Below are 26,360 nucleotides of genomic sequence, written 5' to 3' on the forward strand. Positions count from 1 at the left end.
ATAGATAGATAAAAGGCACTATACTGTATAATAGATAGATAGATAATTTAGTGTAGCTGGCAGGATTAGATAAATGAAAGGCACTATATAATAGATAGATGGATGAAAGGCACTATATAACAGATAGATAGATAGATAGATAGATAGATAGATAGATAGATAGATAGATAGATAGATAGATAGATAGATAGATAGATGGACGAAAGGCACTATATAATAGATAGATAGATAGATGAAAGGCACTATATGATAGATAGATAGATGAAAGGCACTAAACTGTATAATAGATAGATAGATAATTTAGTGTAGCTGGCAGGATTAGATAAATGAAAGGCACTATATAATAGATAGATGGATGAAAGGCACTATATAACAGATAGATAGATAGATAGATAGATAGATAGATAGATAGATAGATAGATAGATAGATAGATAGATGGACGAAAGGAAATATATATTAGATAGATAGATAGATGAAAGGCACTATACTGTATAATAGACAGATAGATAATTTAGTGTAGTTGGCAGGATTAGATAGATAGATAGATAGATAGATAGATAGATAGATAGATAGATAGATAGATAGATAGATGAAATGTACTATATAATAGATAGATAGATAGATAGATAGATAGATAGATAGATAGATAGATAGATGAAAGGCACTATACTGTATAATAGATAGATAGATAATTTAGTGTAGCTGGCAGGATTAGATAAATGAAAGGCACTATATAATATATAGATAGATGAAATGCACTATATAATAGATAGATAGATAGATAGATAGATAGATAGATAGATAGATAGATAGATAGATAGATAGATAGATAGATAGATAGATAGATCTTTTTAAGTCTCATTTTTACAGAAAACATGAAACAAAATTAAATAAATAAATAAATAAACAAATAAATAAATAATTAACTTAGTGGTCCCAGTCACTGTGAGGCACTGTGCTGTTGCTATAGCCCCCCCAGTCGTGTTCCTTCACACACTTCTGCTGAATAATTTGTTGTGTGAAAGTCCTCAGTGTTGTGCATTGTTCATATCTATCTATCTATCTATCTATTGGCACACAGTTTTGTTTTAATTTTCTCCTCCAGGGGGTCCGGAGTGAGTACCATAGCCAAACTTTCCCTTTTAATTAGCTCATTGACTTGGTGGGCCTCTCTTCTAGTGATGTTACCTACCACACCACGCTGGTCATCAAAGAGTTACAGAAGATTTGAAGGATGTCACTTCCCACATTAAACACTGCAGTCTCCTGCGGAAGAAGAACCCGCTCTGTCATTTTCTTCTCCTGTATTATGTGAGCAGTCCAACCTGCCATCAATATGCCACCACCACCATCAAGTTCTTGTAGCAGTGGACCACCTCTACACCCACTCCCTGAATGGTGACCGGACACAGAGACTCTTTAGTGTGGTAAAAGTCAGTGAGCAGTTCTGTGGTTTTGCTGATGTTACGTTGCAGACAATTCTCAGAGTTCTCCTCCTGACTCCTCTCCTTTGTCTCATCCCCCCATCAATAGACCCCATAAGTAAAGAATCATCTGAGAATTTCTCCAAGTGACCTCAACTGCTCAGATATTTCTAGTCAGAGGTGTACAGATTGAAGAGTAAAGCTGACAGGTCTTGTTCCTTGTGGTGCTCCAGTGTTACTCACACAGTCCTTGCATCTCACAAATGATGGTCTGCTGGTCAGAGAGTCCACCATCAGGACACCACAGGCTCACCCACCTGCAGATCTCTGAGGTGACCCCTTAACGGACATGGCTGGATGGTACTAAAGGAGAAACCAAATAAGCAGAATCCTCACCGGGTAGCCAGCTTTGTTCAGTCGAGAATAAACCTTGTGGAGCAGACACATCATTGTATCCTCCACTCCAAAACTGCAGGGGGTCCAGGTGGTCTACCACAAGAGGAGTCCCCTAGTCCAGGACCAGCCTCTGAAAGGTGTTTACGATGTCAGACATGAGTGCCACTGCTCTGTAGTCATTAGGCGAAGAGCTGCCTGCTGTCTTTGGAATGGGAACAGCGCAGAGTGATGTTATCCACAGCAGGGACCCTTTCTGGAGCCTTAGGGGACAGGGTCACCCCGAGTGACGTTTGTTACCCCCAGTGAATTCTACAAGTTGTTTCTATGGTTCTTTGTCAGCTTTGCAGTTTAGCAATTCATCTTCAACTGCTTCAATTTTATTACAATATCTCCATAATCCTGAATTATGTTTAAGCGCCTTCAACAGGGGAAAGGCAGTATAGAAATTTAATATATGATTATTATTATTATTATTATTATTATTACTGTATTATTATTATTATTATTTGTACCTATTAGGTGCATTGAACAGATAAGCATTGTGTGCTTCTCTCTTATTATTCTTCTCCACTTCTACTAACCCAGCATTGTCCTATTCCAAATGGAAGTCCGAGTTCAGATTTCTTTCTTTCTTTCTTTCTTTCTTTCTTTCTTTCTTTCTTTCTTTCGTCATTTACTTAACCCCTCGTAATCCGACCTGACAAACTTCATAACAAAAAATAAATAAATTGAATTAAAACAAGACGACATCTGTCTGGCTAAGTGGGCGGGACCACAGTGATGACGTCTTAATGCTGCGCCCGGTTTGCTCTGTCTGCGCATGCTCCTATTCAACACTCGTGCTCAGACTTCTTTCAGGCCACAACAGCAAGCAAAGTTGCGGAAGGTGAGACAAAGCCGGACACGTGGGGGGTTTCCTACGCGTGGGAATGTCAAGTATGGGGGATAACGCGACCTGCTCAGGGGTTCTAAATTTGACGGGTAGCCTGACGCGCCCATTGTTTCTTAGTTTGGGGATCGAGCGCTTCGTTTTTCCGCCTTTGCGGGGTTTTGGCTGTGGTGGCAGAGCTAATCGTTCTGTCGCACTTTCATGTGCCTTTTGCTAATTGCGGGCAGCGCTCACTTCCAGCCAATGGGTTCAGATCGTGGGTTGTGAAGCTCGGATCGATGAGCGGAGTTTTTTCTTTAAAAGACGAGGTGTCACTGAACGCAACTTTACATGACATGTTCAGTCTTCATTTCTATTAGAGTCACACTCATGTTGTGCTTTATTAGGAATAAATCCAAATGTTTAATGAGATCTCATCAATAAAGATGATTATTACTACTCGTAATTTTTGACTCCCCAAAACATTTTAAAGTCAAAACAATACACCAAATGTCCCACTTTCATTCTGTATGTTGTCCCTTTGCTCTTCAACATTTCCTGACGGACTTTCCCTGTTCTGTTATTAAAAAGTCCATCTAAAACGGGATGAAATCTACGGAATCAGTGCAGACCTCCGCATGCATGAACGTCTGCCGTGCACCAACTATTGGAATGTATTTTTTAATGCATGTGGCAACAAAATGCGTGGAATTTGTCATTCCAACAGCCGGCACATCACAAGCATTTGCAGTAATAAATTGTATTGCTATAAATGCTTGTGACACACATCTGTTGGAATGTCTAATGGAATGCAGTTTATTACTACAAATGTTTGAGATGCACCATCTGTTGGAATCTGTTTCTTATCTTTGTTTTAATAATGGAAATGCCATCTGTTGTAATGATGGAGACACGAGAAACACAATAAATAAACACACACTTATTATATTAAGGTCGATTGGCACTCCTCCTGGAACAGATAGGACCTTTTCCACTGTGACTGATTACATTTCAACTAGAGAGGTACCCGTTTGTTTGTGAGACATATGAGCAGAATAGTCAAGGATTGTGTAAACTAGGAACTGGGGGGACATGAAGTTCAGGACAGGACATGTTTAAAATTCCATTTGAATGGACGAAGTGTATAAGCAAAGAAGAAAATAAGTAACACATATGTCCCTGTTTTATGCTTTAATGTTATGTTTGTGATATGCCATCTGTTGGAATGAGAAATGCAATGCACATGTTTCAGCTATATGCCATTTGACTTGGGATTCATAAAAGCAGTGTTAATATTTGTGGTGCGCCATCTGTTGGAATGACAAATACAATGCATCCTATTACTACAAATGTTTGTGATATGCATTTTATTATTACAAATATCTGCAATGCACCATTTGTTGGAATGACAAATGCAGTGCATTTGTCTCTGTAATGTGCCAGTTGGTGTGGGGTTCATAAAGCAGCACTAATGATTGTAATGTGCCATCTTTTGGAATGATAAATACAATGCATTTTATTATTACAAATGTTTGTGTTGCACCACCTGTTGGAATACGTACACGTCCATGTTACGTTTCATTTGGTGTGGGATTAGTAAAAGCAGTGTTAATATCTGTGGTGCGCCATCTGTTGGAATGACAAATGCAATGCATTCTATTACTATAAATGTTTGTGATATGCATTTTATTATTACAAATTTCTGTGATGCACCATTTGTTGGAATGACAAATGCAGTGCATTTGTCTCTGTAATGTGCCAGTTGGTGTTGGGTTTATAAAGCAGCACTAATGATTGTGATGTGCCATCTTTTGGAATGACAAATACAATGCATTTTATTACTACACATGTTTGTGTTGCACCACCTGTTGGAATGACAAATGCACTGTACATGTCCCTGTTACGTTTCATTTGATGTAGGATTAGTAAAAGCAGTGTTAATATTTGTGGTGCGCCATCTGTTGGAATGAAAAATACAATGCATTCTATTATTACAAATGTTTGTGATATGCATTTTATTATTACAAACATCTGTGATGCACCATTTGTTGGAATGACAAATGCAATTCATTTTATTACTATAAATGTTTGTTATATGCCATCTGTTGGAATGATAAATGCAATGTACATGTCCCTGTTACGTTTCATTTGGTTTAGGATTAGTAAAAACAGTGTTAATGTTTGTGATGTACCATCTGTTGGAATGGTAGGTAGGTGTGTGTGTGTGTGTGTGTGTGTGTGTGTGTGTGTGTGTGTGTGTGTGTGTGTTAAAAGATGGCTGTTTTGGTGAGGATGATCTGGCCACCTAGAGGGGCAGCACGAACAGAGCAGCCCCTTGAAGGAGCGTAGGTTGTGGCGCTCTAGGGTCTGGTTCGCCCCACTGAACAAAGACGTGGAGTGGGACGGACATGGCGGATGACTTCCTGAGGGATCCGTGGTACGACCGCGGGTGCATGAAGGATGACGGGAAGAGTGGGGCGGTGTGGGGGGGTAGTACCTGCATCCACTCCTCTTTTTGTATAATAAATATTATATATATTTTTTTAAAATTATATATATATTATATAATAAATAAAACCTTCAGACCCTGATGTTGTGGGTTCAAATCCCACTGCTGCCACCACGGTGTAGCCCTGAGCGAGTCACCTGACCTGCCTGGGCTGCAACTGAGAGCTGTAGGCAGCTGTAAGTCACAAAGGTGTCACTCAAGTAAGAAATAATAATAATAATAATAATAATAAAAATCAAATTAATAATATCAGCAGCTCACCAACAGACCTCCGAGCGGATTTAACCCTGACACCCCCCCATCGTTCAGTAGGCCAGTGTCAGCATACGTTTAAGCCAGATTAAGCACAGCGGCTCACCACACAGAACTGCAATGTGACAGACTGGAACAACTGGACAGCGTGCCGTCGGACTAGCAGCTGCGGTGTGCTATTTCTATCTGTTAACTCAGCATGGAATGGTATCCTCGTTTAAGCCCCGTTGCCTTGTTTGGAATTACATGTTCGCCTAAGTGGGGGGCCCTGAACGTGGGGAAGACCGTATAAAGCTTTGGCACGTTGCCCGGCAAATCCTTTGAAGCCGACGGACTGATGGGAAAACACTGTCATTGATTCCTGAAACTGCCTTCCAGTGCACCGATGACATCGACAGATTCTACGCTTCGGGCCCCCCACTCCCGGCTTCCATCGTCTGATATGCAGTGTAAGCCGACATTAAACAAAGTAACATTATTTCTCCGACGTGATTGCTTACCGACGTATCACAAACGAGGGGTATCGCCTTTTTATATTCTATCCATATAGATTTGGGATCTGTAACACGCCACCGTTACGGAACAAACTCATTCCCAGGTAGCTATCGCCCTCTGCTGGACACAGCTGGTACACCAACATTTCTTTTTTTTTTTATTCTTTCTGCACCTCATTCTTTTGGGTAAAGTCATTCTTACCGGAGGGCATCCATAACGTTAGCCCCATTAGAATCGCTTAAACGATGGAATTTTACTGACATGTGGATTCGCAAAGGACTCCTATCACCTGGGGGTTCTTTATTTTTACAGACGGTAAAAGTTTGTGTTATTTATTTTTTTAAACTGAGATGCGAATAGTTACTGACGTGAGGCGATTCGGATGAGATTAACCCTTAACTACTCGCGCTGGGGTATTTGGTACCCCAATGTCAGTTATTTTTTGAACCCACCGACAGCAACCGCCATCTCTCCTGAGCCTGATTCACTACAAGTCCAGAGTCGCGATGGCTTCCCTCCAGCCGGTTTTACGAGCAGAAGCCCAGTCGCCAGTTCCATAAGGTGGCTGTGGTATTTACGTATGCATGCCAATGATGAGATGTTCTTCTGACAATGACTTTGTCCGCAAAGGACATTTAAGAGCTGAAGTGACATGTGACACGAGTGCAAATCCAGCAGTGGATCAAAGTGTGACGGGTGACGAATGAGCATGGGAGAAGTCCGTCAGGTTTATTTTCAGATAGTCCTAGACTGGGCCATCCTATTCAGTAATACGCTATTGAATTGCATTGAAAACATGGAGAATTGAAAACATTTGCAATATTTTATATTACAACCTCACAGCGTGCATAGAAATAGCCATTTTAACTTAAAATGCTTAAAGTACAACACGCGAGTACTTGTGAGATGAGAAACGGTGCGAGTAGTTAAGGGTTAAACTGTCAGGTCCTCCGGTAAGAATGACTTTACCACAACTTTCTTGGTATGAAACTCTTCATTTCCGAATAGGACTTTCAGCAGGTGGCGCTGCTGCTATGTAGTAAGGGTCATTACATAGAAATGCAATGAGTTACTATTTATTATTATTATTATTATTATTATTATTACTATGATGATGATAATAATAATAACAATAATAATAATAATAATATGATTATTATTATCCATCCATCCATTATCCAGCCCGCTTTATCCTAACTACAGGGTCATTCGGGGGTGTCTGCTGGAGCCAATCCCAGTCAACATTGGGCCTAAGGCAGGGAACAAATCCCATTATTATTATTATTATTATTATTATTATTATTATTATTATTAACCACTCTGTAGATCCTCCTTTGAACAGTGTCTGTCTGCTCTACTTGGTGGTCTGTATGGAGTGTTTCCTCACATACACAAAGGTGACTTAAAAAAATTGGATATTGGTGAGAGAACCACGTGAGGCATTAATGGTCTGTCCAAAATAATAATGATTACATTTCTACAGTGTTTTCTCACTATCTGTGCACTTTGCACAGTGAGTGGGCAGCCACTTCTACCACCACTAATGTGCAGCACCCACCTGGATGATGTGACGGCAGCCATTTTGGTGCCACTCCGTTCACCACACATGCGCTGTTTAGATGATGAAGTGGTGAGAGAGAGTTAGCTAATCAGAGACAGGGGGTGATTAGGGGGTCAGGATGACCAGGTCGTGGTGAACAGTTTAGCCAGGACATCGGGATACACCCTACTCTTTAGGGAAAAGGGGGGGAAAAAAAAGTTTCCTGCCTTCCACCCAGTGCCACCAGGGCAGGCTCCACACTGTTTCTACTCTTAATTGGTTTAAGCAGAGTGTCTGTTACATTGGAGGCATTTACAGCCCTAAATCTCATCTGTCCATTCATTTCGTAGTCATCTTAAGCAAACCCGAGTCATGATTTCAGCTATAATTGACCCTGGGCAGACCGCTTACCATCACAAAGCACACACAAGCAGGGGTCAGTTTAGGGGTCTCCATTCAGCCTGACCTGCATGACATTCAGATGTGAGGGTGTGGACAGTAGGGGGCGCTCCGGCTCCCCAAACACCCAACGCAAACAGACACAATTTAAAAGGGCAAAGAGTCTTCTGTGCATGCGATACTCTTTCCCCCAAGAGTTTCCCACCACAGCCCACAAGTATATGTATGCAGTAATCCCAAGTCTCAGCACAATAAAGCCCTGTTTTCTTCCTTCTCTCTTGATCATTGTCTTTCATGCACCTTCCACCCGACTCTAGCTCATCAATGTGAACCAGGCAGTCCCTTTTATTTTAGCTGCCCTGGAAATGCTTCCAAACATCTTCCCGTGTGGTGTATCAACACTTTCGGGTGGGGTACAAACCCCATGCCACATGGCTCCTCTGTCCTTGCAGCACCCCCTGTTGGCACTCAACAGGGCGGAGTTAAAGAACTCCAAGTCCCATGGTGCCCTGTGGGACTTCGTGGCACTACTGCAACCCAGGGAAGCTACCATTTAGTGTTCTGGAGGTGGCAGTGCCCTAAAGGAGCTGTCTTTCCCCCATCCTCCCATTACATGGGCATCCCAGCCGGGTTGGGCTGCTGGCCGTCCCTTGCAACGTGAAGAATTGAGTACCTGCAGAGAGAACATGCAAACTGTACAGAGGTCAGCTGGGTGTGCTATTCAAACCAAGGATCCATTACACCTTTAGGAATTGTTCTCCCTCCATCCAGTAGATGGCAGCATAGATACTTATCAAAGTGTCTCCCTGCCATCCCATAATATCCTTGCCATTTCAGTTCATGGATATACAAACAAGAAGCCTCAATGCATCATCTTACTCTCTCTCTTTTACTCCTTCCAGTGTCATAGACTGAGAGATGTTTGATTGAAAATCAGAGGAGCCATTGAGTCATATGAGCACCGAGAAAACGTCCATAGAGGTGAAAGAGAAGAGAAGAAGTGGGAGGTGTTCATCTTGAATGTGGTAGAAGCGACACTGACGAGGTCAGTCAACGACAACGGTGGGTATTCACACGGCAAGGTGAGCCATTTGACATGGGATTCAGTGTTAATGTCTGTGGTGCGCCATCTGTTGGAAGGACATGCAATGCTTATGTCTCTATTATATGCCATTTGGTTTGGGATTCATAAAAGCAGAGTTAATATTTGGGGTGCGCCATCTGTTAGAATGAAAGATGCAATGCATTTTATTACTACAAATGTTTATGTTATGCAATCCATTGGATTGACAAATGCAATTCATATATCTCTAATATATGCCATTTGGCATGGGATTCATTAAAGCAGTGTTAATATTTGTGGTGCGCCATCTGTTGGAAGGACATGCAATGCATATGTCTCTATTATATGCCATTTGGTTTGGGATTCATAAAAGCAGAGTTAATATTTGGGGTGCGCCATCTATTAGAATGAAAGATACAATCCATTTTATTGCTACAAATGTCTGTGATATGCAATCCATTGGAATGACAAATGCAATGCATATATCTCTAATATACGCCATTTGGCATGGGATTCATTAAAGCAGTGTTAATATTTGTGGTGCACCATCTGTTGGAATGACAAATACAATGCATTGTATTACTATAAAAGGTTGTGATATGCAATCTGTTGGAAATGACAAATGCAATGCATATGTCTCTATTATATGCCATTTGGTATGAAATTCATAAAAGCAGTGTTAATATTTGTGGTGCACCATCTGTTGGAATGACAAATACAATGTATTTTATTACTTTAAATGTTTGTGATATGCAATCTGTTGGAAATGACAAATGCAATGCATATGTATCTATCATATGCCATTTGGTATGGGATTCGTTAAAGCAGTTTTAATATTTGTGATGTGCCATCTGTTGAAAAGACAAATGCAATGCATTTTATTATTACAAATATCTGTGATGCCCCATTTGTTGGAATGACAAGTGCAGTGCATAAACGTAAGCAGTGTGTGGTGAAAAAGATGCCAGCCGATCATAAGTCACACTCGGGTGTCACCAGTCACTTGTGTGCTCAGATTAAAGTGGGTTTGATGATGTTGTGTTAGTTTTAGAGAGGGGCAAAAGGGGGTTCTGTGTGTGATGGTCATTGTGCCTCCATTGTGAAATGGAAATTCCATTAACAGTGGAGTCAGGAATAAACTTTATCAGCTGGAAGTACAGAGAGGGTGAAGAGAAGAAGCATGAGGAGTTCATCTTAAACACGGAGGATGCCAGTTAAAATGGCGGGTATTCACACAGCAATGTGAGCCGTAGTTGTCCTGTAGATAGAAAACCAGAAGTTTGGGGACTTCTAGCTACCCCTCCATTATGACAGCCACTTCATTCATTTCAATGTTACAGTGGACACAAGCAGCATAGGCTGCAAGGCAGGAACCAACCCTGAAGGGGCCACCAGTCTGGCATAGGATGCACTTAACTATCAGTTTAGAGCGGAACTGGACACACACGTGTTTAGGTTTAAGCAGGTCTGATAATATGAGGTTAGATTTAGAGGGGACAATGGTGTTCTGTGCTGTGATGGTTATTGTACCTCCATTATAAAATGCGATACTCCCATTTAAAGATGGGGTCATGGATAATTAAAGGGTTAGATAAATACAAAAACCAACCTGGAGGGGGGCGCTAGTCCATCACAGGACACACTCAGCCATCGTGGTCGGTGCAGTGCCCATCTTGAACACTGAGAAGGTCGGTTAACATGGTGGATGTTCACACAGCAAAGTGAGCCGCAGTCCAGTGGGTACAAACCCACCAGTTTAGGGACTGCTAGCCCTCCCTCCATTATGACAGCCACTTAACTGAGTTCAGGGTTACAGTGGAGGGGGTGCCTGTCTATTGCAGGACAGGCTCGGCCATCACTAGTCAGTTTAGAGCTGCCACTGTGTTTGGCTTCAGCAAATTTAATAATTTTGTGTTAGTTACAGAGGAGATAATGACATTCTGTGCGGTTATTGCACCTCCATTCTGAAATGGGGATTCCATTAACAGAGGGGTCAGGAGTCATCTTTACCAGCCAGGAATACATAAAGAGTGAAGTGAAGAAGTGCGAGGAGTTCATCATGGACTCTGAGAAGGTCAGTTAACATGGCAGGTTTGAGCCACGGTCCTGTAGGTACCAAGCCACTGGTTCAGGACCTGCTAGCCATCCCTCCATTATGACAGCCCCTTCATTGAGTTCAGGGTTTCTTTGACCACAAGCAGCGTGGGGTGGGAGATAAGAAGTAACCTGTAGAGGGTGCCAGTGCACCACAGGACCCACTCGGCCATCACTGGTCAGATTATTGTTGGACCCGCTTGTGTTTTATGATGTAGGAGAATAAGTGGAGGAAGCAAAACTTCTGTTCACGTGTGACCAGCAGAGAATGAGAAACGAGCCTTCAGAAGGTGAAGTGTGAGTCGGATAACCCGGTGGGAATGTCCGATGGGTTTGTCATTGTGTGTACTGGTTTTAGTCTTTATTACTGTATGGGGGTTCGGAGCAGGAAGGGTAAGACAAGGACAGAGTGGTGCTGAGTGCTGCTGATTGATGGTTCCAGTATCCTGGGTTCAAATCCCACTCACGGTCCCAGTTTGTGTGTTCCCCTCTGTGTCTCTGAGGGTCTTCCTACATTCTGTACGTGATGGTTAGAGAACATGCAAGGTGTCAATGGGGACAGCAGGTGGACAAAACAAGAATGAGGGTGATAACCACACTTTAGTCAGACCTGAAGGAGGCTAAGGACCTGGAAAAGAAAACCTGATGTGAAAATGAGAATCGTGGTAAAGACAGGGAGGAACAGATCTGAAGACGTTAAAATCAAAGGACTTTAATTTGTTATTGTTTTAAGGCACAGTCTGCGATCTCCGAAGCCTGCACAGTCTGTGGTGCCAACTGAAGTAGCGTTGTGTAAATGACACCACGGTGTGCAGACTGTGAAGATGACGCGCCCGTCACATCACAGCAGCAGTTGCTCATAATATCAGCTAACATAATAAAACCAAAATGGCGCTGCAGTATCTTCCAAACCAAACTTTATGTTAAAACACAACTATGAAGGAGATACCCAACCTAAAATGTTCCTTGACAAACCCAACCTGTTGTGAACTGGCGACTCAAATGTAATGGAAAGCATGCGAGGCTTCCAGAAACATCCACAGGACATTCACTGATATAAAATGGTTCAAGATGAGCAGGGTGTGAATTTATAAACTCTGCTCCTCTTTCCCTGTTCTTGTCTTTGTCTTGCTCAGCTGGACGTGGTCTCCATATCAAGATGGTTTTTACTTCAGAGAACTTAAGCAGAAACGGACGTTTCACAGCATTTCAGATCTCTCATAAAAAGCTCATTTAGTTCGCTTGTCTTTCATTTAGTTAACCCTGAATCACGCTCGTTGTTTTTGACGATGTTATGAATTCATTCTGTCTCTTTTAATTTCACAGGGACCCTCCTTCCTTGTTCTCATTTCCACATGTGAGTGAGGTGACTAATGGGCCGAGGGTTACCAGGTGAGAAGGGGAGGGGGTCTTAGAAGAGAAGAGACGACATTTGGGGGTCAGAGAAGAGTTTTACACGGAGCATGGCCTCAGTCAAACAGGAAGGCACAGACCAACGACCGGCACACATTAAAGAAGAGGACTGTGAGTCGGGTGCACCAGAGGATGTGTGCGTGAAGGTGGAGGACTGCGAGGAAAGAATTTCTGTTTTTAAAGAGGAGGAGTGCAAGGAGGAGTCTGCTGAGATTAAAGCTGAGGACCTGAAAGATTTCTCATTTGGCCTTGCCCTGCAAAAATGTGAAGCTGGCCCGATTTTCAAGCGAGATGTGTGTGAAGAATCTCTTTCCAATTTGCAGCCCTGGGTCACTAATACTGGACAACTGGCTACCGTGGAGATTTCTGTGGAAGTGAAATCTGAGTTATCGGAACGTGAGGAGAAAATTACTGAAGGAGTCAAAAGAAAAGCAGAAGAGCAGCTGGGAAAAAGTAAGTCATGTGATTAAATATAACAGGAACTTTACAGATGGAAACAGGGGTTCTGCTGGCATTGTCAGTAGACTGAAATAAGAGTGGGATTCGTGATTTGATTGAATTGGAATAAAGACCCCCGGAGCATGTTAATTTGGAAAAAAAAAATAGCTTATCTGATAAATAATAATTTGGAAAAGTTTGGGTGAATGCATAAAAATCTAAAGTGACCATCGCATGACATCTACTACACCAACCAGTGACGTTTGCTAGGCCAATATCATTATGTTTAATGTAAATGACAGTAAAAGTCATATGTTAGTAAAAACTCCTGTACATCTTATATTGTGTTACACCTAACAGCAACATTTATTTCAGTAGTATATTGTCATACAATAATAATAATAATAATAATAATAATAATTCATTACATTTATATAGCGCTTTTATCAGTACAAAGGGTGTAGCTCAAAATTAAAGTGTGTGTATATATATATATATATATATATATATATATATATATATATATATATATATATATATATTTATATATATATAATAAAACCCTTACTCTACTGCACTTAACTGGAGTGATTTTGCTCAAGCCAGTGGGCTTCTGTCACTTTCTAATGCTGTGCTCACCTTCCTATCGGCTCACTGGCTCTCTTTCGTGTTGTCGTGTCCTCACCTGCTCATAGACATTTACTCTTAAAAATGGATTCCTTGGAGTTTCCCCAACTCACAATCCTCTCATTAATCTGATTATTATATATTGCACATCTACAAAATATGTTGGGGGAAGTTCATTTATTCGGTGTACACTTAGGGCTTACGAACATACCATAATATTCTTAAGTACAATTGAAGGTTTTGGGGAGGGAGGCCAAAGCCTATCCCATCAGTATGAGACATGAGGTGCCAGTCCATCTCGGGGCCTATTCAAACCCACAGTCACATGGTGTCACTTCCGAGTCACCAGGTCACCTAACCTGCATGTCCTTGTGGATGTGAGAACAGATTTGTCGTAACTTGAGTAAGACTCATAAGGACATGGAAAGACCGTGCAAAGTCCACATGGACAACAATGGAGTGTAGGATTTGACCTCAAAACATTTGAACAATTAGGCAGCTGTGCTAAACGCTTAGCGTCTTGACTTCAAGTGCATGTATTTGCATTTTTTAAAAATTTTAGTAGAGATTAAGTTCTTCAAGCATGTAAATATTAAGTAAATCTCAAAAAAAAAAAAAAAAAAACTTAATGTCCACGTTGCAGTTTCTATAGATCATCTGCCCCCCAGTCCACCTCTGTTCTTCTACATTGCATCAGAATTGAGGTGTATGTAAGCCGTTACACAGGAATTAGACAAAGCTCTGAGGAGTCCATCATTAAAGAGGGCTCATCCACTGCAGGGTCCTGTTAAAGATTAAGAGGACAGACATGAGAGGAACAATAAGAAAATGAGACATAGTGGGGACGGTGAAAATAACTAAGAGTGAGGGAGCAATAGTGACCACCGGACATGGAGGGGCTTGAACTTGAGTCTGGGTGAATCCACTTGAAAGTAACAACTTCATGACCTCCTCTTCTTATCAGATCTTATTCCAATCCCCCCATTTTCTTAACTTGGAGTCTCTGACAGCTTTGAACTCAGCTCAAGAATGGATGCCAGTCCACTGCAGGGCACTCTGGCACAAACATCACCACTCAGTCACAGCTGACAATGATTACCACAGTAGCTATGGTGAGACGCAGGGCAGTGTGGTGTAGTGGGAAAGGCTTCAAACCCAGAGGTTGTGGGTTCAAATCCTACGACTGACACCACTCGGTGACCCTGAGTGAGTCACTTCACCTACCTGAGCTGCAATTGGAAAACCAAAAAGCAATGAAACCAATTGTATCCTAAATGTTGTAAGCCACCCTGGATAAAGGCGTCAGCCAAATAAATAAACCTAAATGGAAGAGACTCACAAATTAAAACTATATACAGTATAAATTATACAATATACAGCACTGCCTTTTATTTAACATGAAATACTCCTCTGCCGATGAAAAAGCATTGGGACAACTCGAGCCTCCAGTTACTTTTCTTCATGGATTTCTTCTACGGTAGCAAATCCTCTTCCCTTCAATCACAATTATAATTTTGGGAACAAATCAAAGTCCCCATTAGTGATACCTGTCCAATGTGGGGGTGCACAAATCAACAAGCACCTTGTTTTTGGTCGAAAACTCTGACAATGTGTTATGTGCAGGCTGGCCGTCATGATACGACGCCGCTGCTTCAGGCGTTTACTCCCTGATGTTAACCTGCAAACAACTCAGCAGTTCAGTGTAATGTTCCTGCTTACCAGTCTGTTCATGGGGGAAAAAGAAATCTTTATCAGTAACTCAGTTATTGTCAGCAGACGTGATCATCATCGTCTTGGTGTTCCAAATGACCCGACACTCTTTTATTCAGCTTGGAGTTAAAAATCACAACAAGACTGAAGGGTCAACGTCAGAAATCTGCTCTCAGTCAAATCATCACGATGCCACTTGACGGGCTGACTAATGAGACTGTAGGCATACGACACTGAGTGGCATTGTTAATAACTACACCCTACTCCCACACTAGTGACTCATTCTGGGTCCCCACACCCCAGTTTAGCTTTGGGATATGAAACGCAAATGTAGAAACTGAACAGACAGCAGGAGAAGATACAAAGTCCATACACACAGCGGCCAAAGCAGGAAGGGCACCTCAGTGTGAGGCAGCAACTCCAGCCAGTGTGCCGCCACTTTGTTGCAGTATTGAATTTGTTTAAAAACATTTAACTGGACTGTTTGTGTCATTGCAGATTTACAGGAGAAAGGCAGCATCTCCACATCTTCATTTGCTCAGACCTCTCTTCTGGACTGTGAGAAGACGAGGAAACCAACAAGTGAATCAGAGAACCTGACCACAGCCTCTTCCCAGTGTAGTTCACTTTATGCTACTACAGTAACACAGACCGAGGCCATCAAAACTTGTCAACAAGAAGTGAGTAAACACACCCAAGTTCAACCTGGAGAAAAACTTTACTGTTGTTTGGAATGTAGCAAACAATTCTTACACAAAAATAGCCTATATAAGCATAAGAAGATTCACACTGGTGAGAAACCGTACAGCTGTGCTGAATGTGGCAAATGTTTCTTAGAGAGAGGTAATCTTAATATCCACATGAGAGTTCATACCGGCGAGAAACCCCACTGCTGTTCAGAATGTGGCAAACGATTCTCGCAAATTTCCAGTCTTCAGATCCACACAAGAATCCACACTGGAGAAAAACCTTATTGCTGTCCCGAATGTGGCAAACGATTCTATGACAGTAGTCGTTTACAGAAGCACACACAAACTCACACTGGAGAGAAACCATATGTCTGTTCTGAATGTGGGAAAAGGCTCTCCAACAGTAGCAGTTTTTGGAAGCACAAGCAAACTCATATTGGAGAGAAGCCATACGTCTGCTCTAAATGTGGCAAAAGCTTTTCCAGCAATAGTGCTCTTTATAATCATGCCAAAATTCATGCAGGAGAAACACCTGAATGTGACCAGCAAGTCTCAGCCAATAGTGACCTTCATGTTCTTGAAGGAACCCGCCCATGTGAGAAACCTTATAGGTGTTCTGAGTGTGACAAACATTTCTCAGACAGCAGCAGTCTTAACAGGCACATGAGGATTCACTCTGGAAAGACACTCCATTCTTGTCCAGAATGCGGCAAGCAATTCTCACTACTGAGTCTTCTTCAGAAGCACTCACGAATCCATACTGGAGAAAAACCCCATTGTTGTCCAGAATGTGGGAAAAGTTTCTTAAAAATATACCTTCTTAAATGTCATATCAGAACCCATACTGGAGAGAAACCTTTTGGCTGTTCTCAGTGTGGCAAACAATTCTCTGTCAATAGTAGCGTAAGGACACACATACAAATTCATACTGGCGAGAAGCCATATTGCTGCACTCAGTGCGGAAAAAGATTTTCCAACAGTAGCGGCTTTCGGAATCACACAAGAACTCATACTTTAGAGAAGCCGTATGTTTGTTCTGAATGTGGAAAAAGCTATACAACCAAGAGGAGTCTTTATAACCATACCAAAATTCATACTGGAGAGAAACCTCATTGTTGTTTGGAATGTGGCAAGCGATTTTTATACCTCCCTAATCTTTATAAACATAGAGAAATTCATATTGTAGAGAAGCCTCATTGTTGTTCAGCATGTGGGAAGAGATTCTTACGAAGATGCCACCTTCAACAACATATCCGAACTCACACTGGAGAGAAACCTTATTGTTGCTTGGAATGTGGCAAGCAATTTTTATACCTCACTAGTCTTTATAACCATAGAGGAATTCATACTGGAGAGAAGCCTCATTGCTGTTCAGAATGCGGGAAGAGATTCTTGGAAAGAGGCAACCTTCAACGACATATCCGAAGTCACACTGGAGAGAAACCTTATTGTTGTTCTCAGTGTGGTAAGCAATTCTCAAGCAGCAATACCCTTTATAGCCATAAAAGAATTCATACAGGTGAGAAACGTCATGGCTGTTCTGAATGTAGCAAGCGTTTTTCGGACAACACCAGTCTTAATACCCACATGAGAATTCACACTGGAGAGAAACCCTATGGTTGTTCAGAATGTGGCAAACGATTCTCACAAAGAAACAGTCTTCAGAACCACACAAGATTTCACCATACTGGAGAAAAACCTTTTTCTTGCTCGGAGTGTGGGAAAAGTTTCTGTTACAATAGCTATCTTCTGAACCATGCACGAATTCACACTGGGGAGAAGCCATATTGCTGTTCTGAATGTGGAAAAAGGTTCACGTGCAGTAGCCACTTTTGGAGGCACGCAAGGACTCATACTGGAGAGAAAATGTTTTGCTGTCCTGAATGTGGGAAAAGATTTTCTTTCAGTAGCAGTTTATGGAGGCACAAACAAATTCATAGAGGAAAACCTGTTGTAAATGTGCCAGAGAATTTTTCCACTGACCCTACAAACACAGAAAAAGTGAAGGAAGATGTCACTTTTGTTCCAAATGAGGAAAATGATTCTCATTTAAAGTAGTTGACAAGTATGCTGGAATTCACAGCAGAGAGAAGGCTTACGGTGATGAATATGGCAAATGGTCCTTAGATGTAAGGTGCTTCAGAATTAAATTATTTTTGCTCTCAATGTGGCAAACAATTCTTAATCAACAGTGGCATTTGTAGCAATGAACAAATTCATACTGGTGGTAAACCCCATAGCTGTTCTGAATATGGCAAGTGAGTCTCCTGCATCAGCTTTCTTTGGGAGCACAGAAGAGTTCACACAGGAATGTGAAGACATAAAAAATAATAAATTACCAAAAAATACAGTGGAAGGTATGCCAGGTGTGGGACAAACCAACAACTCAGGGGTCCATAGAACTAATGAATCAAGAACTTCCAGGCCCATCTTGACATCCTACAAATCTGTATAACCCCACATGAATTACAAAAGGAAGTTTTGTTAGGAATCACTCGGCGACTACACTAAGCCATTACTGTAAATCTGACAGCAGTACAGCATCACGTCAAGACCAAAGAGTGGAGTTCACTCCTGTTTGATGATAAGCCATTGGGAGATGTTAACCCTTCAGAGAAACCATAGTGGTGTTGTGAAAGCGGCAGTCAGTTTGTAGGACAAGCAGCTTCTTCAGACTCCAAACAATGTACTGTCATACAGGAACTGATCTTTGCACCAGTGCTCTGACATTAAATAGTGAATAATGCAGGACAGACTGGCCTCACCCATTTGTTTTTCTCATGGTTTGGCTTACAAATTCTGGTGCTTAAGAAGCAGCTTGCCAGACCCTCGTAACTTCATCTCCAGTGTCAGCTCTCGCAATAGGATCTCATTGGATTTTAGTTTTGGGGTCTCATCTGCTCAGACTGATCAATCACAAGCAGACTTACAGCCAGAGATGTCTCCTTTTCAAGGAACAAAAAGCCATCACTCAATGGTTAGCAACCTTCATGGAGTGACAAACCTTTGTAGCAGTTGTTACCCAAAAGGCCAGGCTTATCTGTACTCGGGAAACCCATTGCAACATGTCCACTCCCACCTTTAGAGCACACTGCAAGCAGCTGGTCTGTAGGATCAGTGACCTCAGCCTGGCCGTAGCTCTGCTCCATGGCAGGACAACAGGTCTTAACAAAGACCGGAGTGATCCCTTTTATTCTAAAGGGTAAGCTATGCTAGACTGTAGTGAGTGAAAGTCCATCAGTGCCGGAGTTAGATGAGGGTACCACCAGTCCAGACCTTAAAGTAAAGCGAGGTGCGGGAGCAAGAAATCGACCACACACAAAGCCACGCATCCATCTTGATGAAGAAGGGAGTCGACTGAGCACCGACTACCCAGCAGATGTATAATATATGCCTGCAAGTGAGGGCCGTGGTGTTTGAAACATCAACGTAAAGGATTCCACCAAAGAGAAAAAGGACAAGAGCTCCTGAACAAAAGAAGTCAAAGTGTGCTTAACCTCCTTTCATGGTGCCAGAGAAAGACGACTCCAGGAGGAGAAAAGCACATTGGAGTCGACACGACCTAAACCATAAGTACACCAGCTTAGATTCAGGGAACTCTAATTATAATTTAGTAGTTAGGAGAAAGCCAGCTCACGACTTCTGGATATGTGGTAAACACTTGAACTGAACAGTGATAACCCCTTCTGAGAGATCAATTCATGATGGTTAGAAGCTTCTTTCACTAAATTGACTGGAAAAGTTCAGAGTCGTGTCACACGCACATACACACACACACACTCACACCAAGGAGCTGAGTGAGGGGTAACCCGGTATAAACCAGGAGTGAGCAAAGCCGAGTGCATGTGCTAGAAATGTGATATGCCAGCTGAAGAACTAATCCCTCAGTGACCACATTAAGTGAAGGATCAGAATTCATAAGTTGGGGGCCTTTTCCTAAAGGAGAGAAAAAGTTCAAACTAAGCTAACATGTTTTGGTTTGTTTATTACTGTTCTCTGTCTGTACATATTCCATATATTGATCCTCTATTATGCTTATGTTATGAATAAAACATATTGTTTGGTTTATTGTAGCAAGCGTATTTGTTTATTTCACCATGTCGAACCACAATGCAGTAGAGAAAGTCTAAGCTATTTAATGTGAGCTTTTGTCAGTTGATGGCTTAAACGTTGTATAAGACCTCCTTGTATTTCTGGTGTCCTTGGCTGGAAGGTGAAACGGAGGTCCCTCACACACACCACAGACCACAGAATGAGCAAATGACATTACTGTGCTGTGGTAAAAACTTACAACAAAAGGACAAAGTTGAAAAAGGTTAGTGCAATGATGAGAAAATGTGCATGTAAAGTACGAACAAATTCACAGCGCAGTGCAAACCAACAAGAAGTGCCACCCACAACTTGAACAGGGTAACCAGGCATTGGCATTCAGTTCTTTTCTCAAACTATTTGGTGATCTTCAATACAATTACTAATTGTGCAATCCATCTAAGATGACATGAAATCTAAGTAATCGACATTGACGTAAGCATTAATGTTTACAGTGCACCATGAAATGCATGGGTCTCTGTTATATGCCGTTCGGTATTGGATTTGCAAAAGCAGTTTTAATGTGTGTGATGAATCATCTGTTGGAATAACAAATGCAGTGCATATGTCTCTGTTATATGCCATTTGGTATTGGATTTGTAAAACCAGTGCTAATGTTAGTGAGGTGCCATCTACTGGAATGATAAATGCAGTGCATTTTATTACTAAAAAATACGTAACACACCATCTGTAGGAATGACAAATGCAATGCACATGTTTTGCTTGTATGCACTTAGTGTGCGAATGTCATAAAAGCAGTGTTAATGTTTGAGATGCGCCATCTGTTGGAATGACAAATGCAAAACATACAGTATGTGACTGTTATATGCCATTTCATAGTGGATTCATAAAAGCAGCGCTAATGTTTGTAATGTGCCATCTGTTGGAATAACAAGTGCAATGCATACATCACTCTTATATGCATTTGGTATGGGAATAATAAAAAAGATAAAGTGGTGGCTCTGAGGCTAAGGATATGTGCTGGTATCAGAAGGTTGCGTGTTCAAATATCCATTACTGCCAAAAGAGATCCTACTCTCCTTGTCCCTTAAGCAAGACCCTGAACCTGCAATTGCTCTAGGGGCGCTTTGCAATGGCTGACCCTGCGATCTGACCCCAAGGGCTATGCGAAAACTAACAAATTCCTAATACAAGAAATTGTATAAGGCAAAATAAAGAACAAAAAAACAAAAACATTGTTAATGTTTGTGATGCACCATCTGTTGGAATAATAAATGCAATGTATATGTCTCTTATATGCCATTTGGTAATGGATTTGTTAAAGCAGTTAGTGAAGTGCCATCTATTGGAATGGCATATGCAATGCATTTTATTACTAAAAAATGTTACACACCATCTGTTGGAATGACAAATGTAATGCATATGCCTCTCTCATATGCCATTTGGTATGGGATTCTTAAAAGCAGTGTTAAAGCATGTGATGTGCTATCTGTTGGAATGACAAATGCATACATAGCATGTGTTGCTGTTATATGCCATTTAGTATGGGGTTTGTAAAAGCAGCATTGATGTTTGTGATGTGACATAATTTGGAATGACAGAGATAGACACACAGTGATACACTCCAACATTTATCCTTTAATGAAGATGGATAGTTTTTTAGAGGGGTCACAAAATTAGTTTCTGATATGATTTACTTTCTGAAATTTAAGGAGTTAGTTGTGTTGTATTTCAATTCCATCTTGATTTGCATGTGTACTGTCATTTGACATAAACTTAAACTAAGCCTTTAAATTTGAGGCTTTCGATTGCTTTACATGTAAAAGTGTGTTACTCAAATCAGGCAGATTGGAAAGGTACTAAATAGTAGACAGTATCGACACCATCTTGATTTTAAGGCATGTTGCCATTTTATGAGGCCCATTGTTAGGGTGCACTCCCGATGGCTGGGGGCGTGGCCTCGATGGGCGTGGCACCGGGCGTCAATAACGTGAGAAGCTCTTCGGTCCCCTCGGACTTTTTTCCCTCATGAGAGTATGTAGGTAATTCAAATTCTTCTTTTGTTATGGGAGTTATTCCATATTAATAGACCTTTTTGTGGCTCCAATTTTGATTTTTAACTACAGCTGGGATGGATTATGAGTTACCGCTTGTATTCTTGGACGTTTCTTTTCCTGGTCACTTCCATTTTTCAAAATGTGGATTCTTTTCCTGCGAACATAACACAAGAGGAATTAGGTGGTGCTTTGTTCTGGTCGGGTCCTCAGGTGACCTTATTCTCTCCTTTTTATACTCTTTATTATTTAGAGCAGGGCTGCCCAACTCTAATTCTGGAGGGCCGGAGAGGCTGCAGGTTTTCATTCTAACCCAGTGGTTCCCAAACTGTGAGCCGCTGAAACTTGTGTATAGGGGTGCTGCAAAATATTCCAATATTAGATGTCTTTTGCAACCGCAACAAAGCCAAAAAAAAAATCACAATATGCATAATACCACCGCTATAGTAACAATATTCAACTTTTTTCTAAGTTTAGTGTTTCTCAGATGCTGTGATTGGTTTATTCATAATAAACTGCTGTGGTACTGACGAGACCAAAGAGTGTCATTTCGAGAAAAGACCCGAATGAACTCATCAAGACATCAGGCAACAAGCCTACATACATATGAGTCACGCGAATAGAACGGGCTCGCTCCATTCACGATGCACGAACTAGTCTGGGCCAATCAGCGTGCGTAAAAGAAGTCACATGGCTGAAAGGTGCAGTTTCTGATTATTGTTTGTACTTGTATATTAATCACTGTGTCTGTGTTGTTATATATTGAAGATCGCCGCCACGGGGCTCCAAGAAAAAAAAGAAAGAAAGAAATAAAATTGTTTTGGAAATGTTTACTCTGGTAGAAGCAAAAAAAAACAAGAAAATGAAATAGCGGGTTCAGTTAACATCAAGAATCGACTTGTACTTGAGAAAGGTGTTGGAGTGAAATCGTTTGCAGAGTCTCAGGCCGCGGCTTAGTTGGCTCACTTCGGTTTGATTTTTTGATCTCACTTTGATTTGATATGCTTGATTAATCGCCAAGGGAAATTGCCTGGGTGCGTTTAATGAAGAAAAAAAAAAAAAAACAATTCATAGGACTGAATCTTAAAAACCAAACGGGAACAAAGGGAAAAGACATCAGTTAAAAGCAGAAAGGAAATCCCACGGCCGTCCTCCGGGTTCAGAGTTGGATCATTTGTCATCTATCAGCCGGCGCTCCTCCATCAAGCTTTGTCTCCGTCCCCCTGACGCTGGCTCTCGGAGTGGAGGTACCTGGGAGTACTTCTGGTGTCCTGAAGTCGAGGTCCGGAAGCACTTCCAGCTGAGGTGGAAGATGGATGAAGTAGGACTCGTCAGTCATCGTGGCACTGCTAGACATATATAGATAGACGCCGCATTCACTGTGTTGCCCAGTCGTCACGATACATCCGCCATATTGCGAGTGGCAAAAGTGCCATTTACACTGATACAGGTAGACGTGGAAAACGGGTTCTCTGATGAAAAAACAATAACGTTTAAAACAGTATCGTTTACATATAACAGATTTTGGCGAATCGTTTAAATGCAATTATTTATATCCATTTATACACTAATAATGACAATTATTAAATTATTATTATTATTAAATAATTCCTCCCATATAAGTACCAATTCTCGGACTGCCTTCTTCCATCTCCAAAACATTTCTAGACTTTGTCCTGTTCTTACACAACACAGTACTGAAGTATTGGTTAATGCCCGAGTCACCTCACGTATAGATTACTGTAATGCTATTCTATCTGGCATCCCACAAAAATGTATCCATCGCTTACAACTTCTTCAAAATTCTGCTGCCAGGATAATAACCTGCTGTTGTAAATCCACTGAACATATCACACCGATTCTCTCTCAACTTCACTGGCTCCCTGTTAACTACCGATTACAATACTAAATACCGCTCTGAACATCTAAAGCTCTCCACAGCCTCACTGATCTCCTCCTGACGTACACTCCTCTCCTCACTCAGATCCTGTAATCTGAGAGTATTCAGTCTGTCAATATGGTGCAGCCTTAGTTTGTGGATGACAGACACAACTAAAGACATGAGCATTCAATGATGGTTGTCCATTTCAAACTGTGTTTCCTCGATGTGCTCCATCATCTGAACCAATCTCAGCCCGAAGAAACTGACTGATCAAAGATCCACTGACAGCTTGTCCTAATGTCGACTGTCAGATAACACGCTCAGCTACTTTGACCACCTTGACTGGACCCTCAGAAGGAATCATCAAACCTCCTTTGTTTTTTAATGTGAGTGAGTGGTAGCTTTGATCATATGATGCCGGCACAGCATCTGATACCAAACGAGCACGGCACACATCACAGGACAGCTTTCTCAAAATCCCATCTAAAGGCTTACCTCCCACTGCCTGCTGAGGTGGATTTCTTTGGGAAAGTTTGAGAAATGTTAACACCTAACAATCTACAGAGTTAGTGACTAAATACATTAAACCAAAACGTTGTTTGGAGGCTCACTTGAGCACATAAATGCATAGCTTTGCTATCTTAGCCTGGTGTAGCTAAAGTTAAGATTATAAAACGGGATTTTCTAATGGCCAAATATAACCAAAACAATTGTTCAGCTTTACCTATGAAATGTAATCCCTGTGATCTGGTTTGGAGCGTACAGCGGTTTGTACAATCCCAAGCAGCACATTATTCATTACTTCACTCCACAGCAGTGCCACTCGCAATATGGCGGCGACATTGATGTACGATGCTGCTGGTCATGCGGCGCCTAATTCTATGTCTATGGTGGCACTCACATAACCCAACATGGCTGTGCCAAAGAACTCCATCTCCCATGATGCCCTGTGGGAACCTGGTGGGTGGGGGCTGCCTTCTGGCAATCTGTGGGAGACAATGCCCTGTGCATGCTATCTCACCCAGTCCTTCCATCTCATTGGTGTCTGTCACACACTTTAATGATACATTGCCTTGGGGGGCTTGATAGTCTTCTTTTGTCTGAATTATTCAGTGTACTTGTATCCGATCAGATAAACTTCATCCTGGCCATTCTTCTTCATTTTCAACTTGTATATTTGCATAGTAGGTGAATTGATCTTCTAATTACAATAATGGATATTCAACATAAAGTGCATTCATTTTGAAGTAACATTTATGAGCACTGGGGGCAGGAGATGGAGGAATTCGATTCAACACTCTACCGAACGATGAAAAGGACTGGTAGTTTTTTTTTTTTTTTCCTCAGCTGAACCTGCCACCATGTTCCTCTGACGCTTCTCCGCACCACACAGGTCTTTTAGACCTCCACATGCCCAGACTGCATCATCCTGATACTTGTGCCCACACACCACTGGCCTTGCCTCACATGTTCACCCAGGGGTCACCCAGGCTCACCCAGAGCCCCACACCCAGGATGGTCTTTAGCAGCAGAGACACGCAGTCAATGTGCTTTTCGAGTGCTCTGTGTGTGTGTGTGTGTGTGTGAGATCCCCATAGCAGGTCCTGCCAGAGTGTTTTGTGGCCAGCTTTACCTCCTCACTTCCTCTGACCCAGGGGTGTTACCCTCCATTGCCTTGGTGAACTCTGAATCTGTTAAGATTAGTGGAGGAAGTTCAATATACAGCCAATAGGATGAGCCCACCTGGACCTACCACTTCTGCATCAAGTCCACATCAGACCCCAGTGCTGTCCACAAATAGAGCGAAGACGATGACTCCAGGATGCTGGCCACAGTAGGCTTTTCTAGTCATCCTTCATTTAACGTTTGTCTTTCTGTTGCCATTTGAATGTTTTCTGTTTATATTGGACATTTTCAATGGTGCTTATGTCTTTGAAACTTGAAGGACAGCATTCGTTTGCACTGGGATTTGGGGGGTACTTAAGGCAGACGCCAACTCAGGACCCAGAAGGCATTTATTTATGTATTCAATTATTTGCTCATTTGCTTATTTGTTCGTTTGCCTATTTATAAATTTGTTGGGTTTTTTTATTTGCTCATTTGCTTATTTATTTATAAGCTTGTTTATTTATTTGCTTATTTATGTATTTGTTTGTTTGTTTATTTATTTGTTCATTTCTTTATTTATTTATTTGCTCATTTATTTATTTAATTATTTATGTATTTGTTTGCTTGCTTATTTATTTATTTGCTCATTTGCTTATTTATTTATATGCTCGTTTATTTATTTGCTTATTTATGTATTTGTTCATTTATTTATTTGCGCACTGTTTATTTATTTATTTGTTCATTTCCTTATTTATTTATTTGTTCGTTTAGTTCTTTAATTTATTTGCTTATTTATGTATTTGTTCGTTTATTTATTTGCGCACTGTTTATTTATTTATTTGTTCATT

At 41.4% G+C, this 26,360-nt stretch overlaps 1 protein-coding gene across 2 annotated transcripts; it reads left to right on the top strand.

Annotated features, from left to right (window-relative positions):
- Nucleotides 1-2,630: 2,630 nt before the first annotated feature.
- On the top strand, nucleotides 2,631-19,612 carry LOC114641585 (zinc finger protein 791-like). 2 transcript variants are annotated; one of them, XM_028790620.2, is made up of 4 exons: nucleotides 2,631-2,707; nucleotides 8,787-8,966; nucleotides 12,368-12,907; nucleotides 15,728-19,612. In XM_028790620.2, exons 3-4 carry the CDS (start codon nucleotides 12,505-12,507, stop codon nucleotides 17,974-17,976), a joined length of 2,652 nt encoding a protein of 883 aa, XP_028646453.2. In that variant the 5' UTR covers nucleotides 2,631-2,707; nucleotides 8,787-8,966; nucleotides 12,368-12,504; the 3' UTR covers nucleotides 17,977-19,612. The 2 variants fall into 2 exon arrangements, with proteins under 2 accessions (XP_028646453.2, XP_028646452.2); XM_028790619.2 differs by having other exon boundaries at nucleotides 8,787-8,946.
- The last annotated feature ends 6,748 nt before the right edge of the window (nucleotides 19,613-26,360 follow it).

This window comes from Erpetoichthys calabaricus, chromosome 5 (assembly GCF_900747795.2).
Source record: "Erpetoichthys calabaricus chromosome 5, fErpCal1.3, whole genome shotgun sequence".
Classification (NCBI taxonomy): Eukaryota; Metazoa; Chordata; class Cladistia; order Polypteriformes; family Polypteridae; genus Erpetoichthys; species Erpetoichthys calabaricus.

Coding starts and splice junctions, on each gene's coding strand:
- LOC114641585 (XM_028790620.2), top strand. CDS start 12,505: ATGGCCTCAGTCAAACAGGAAGGCACAGACCAACGACCGGCACACATT. Junction 12,908..15,727: donor AGAAGAGCAGCTGGGAAAAA/GTAAGTCATGTG, acceptor GTGTCATTGCAG/ATTTACAGGAGAAAGGCAGC.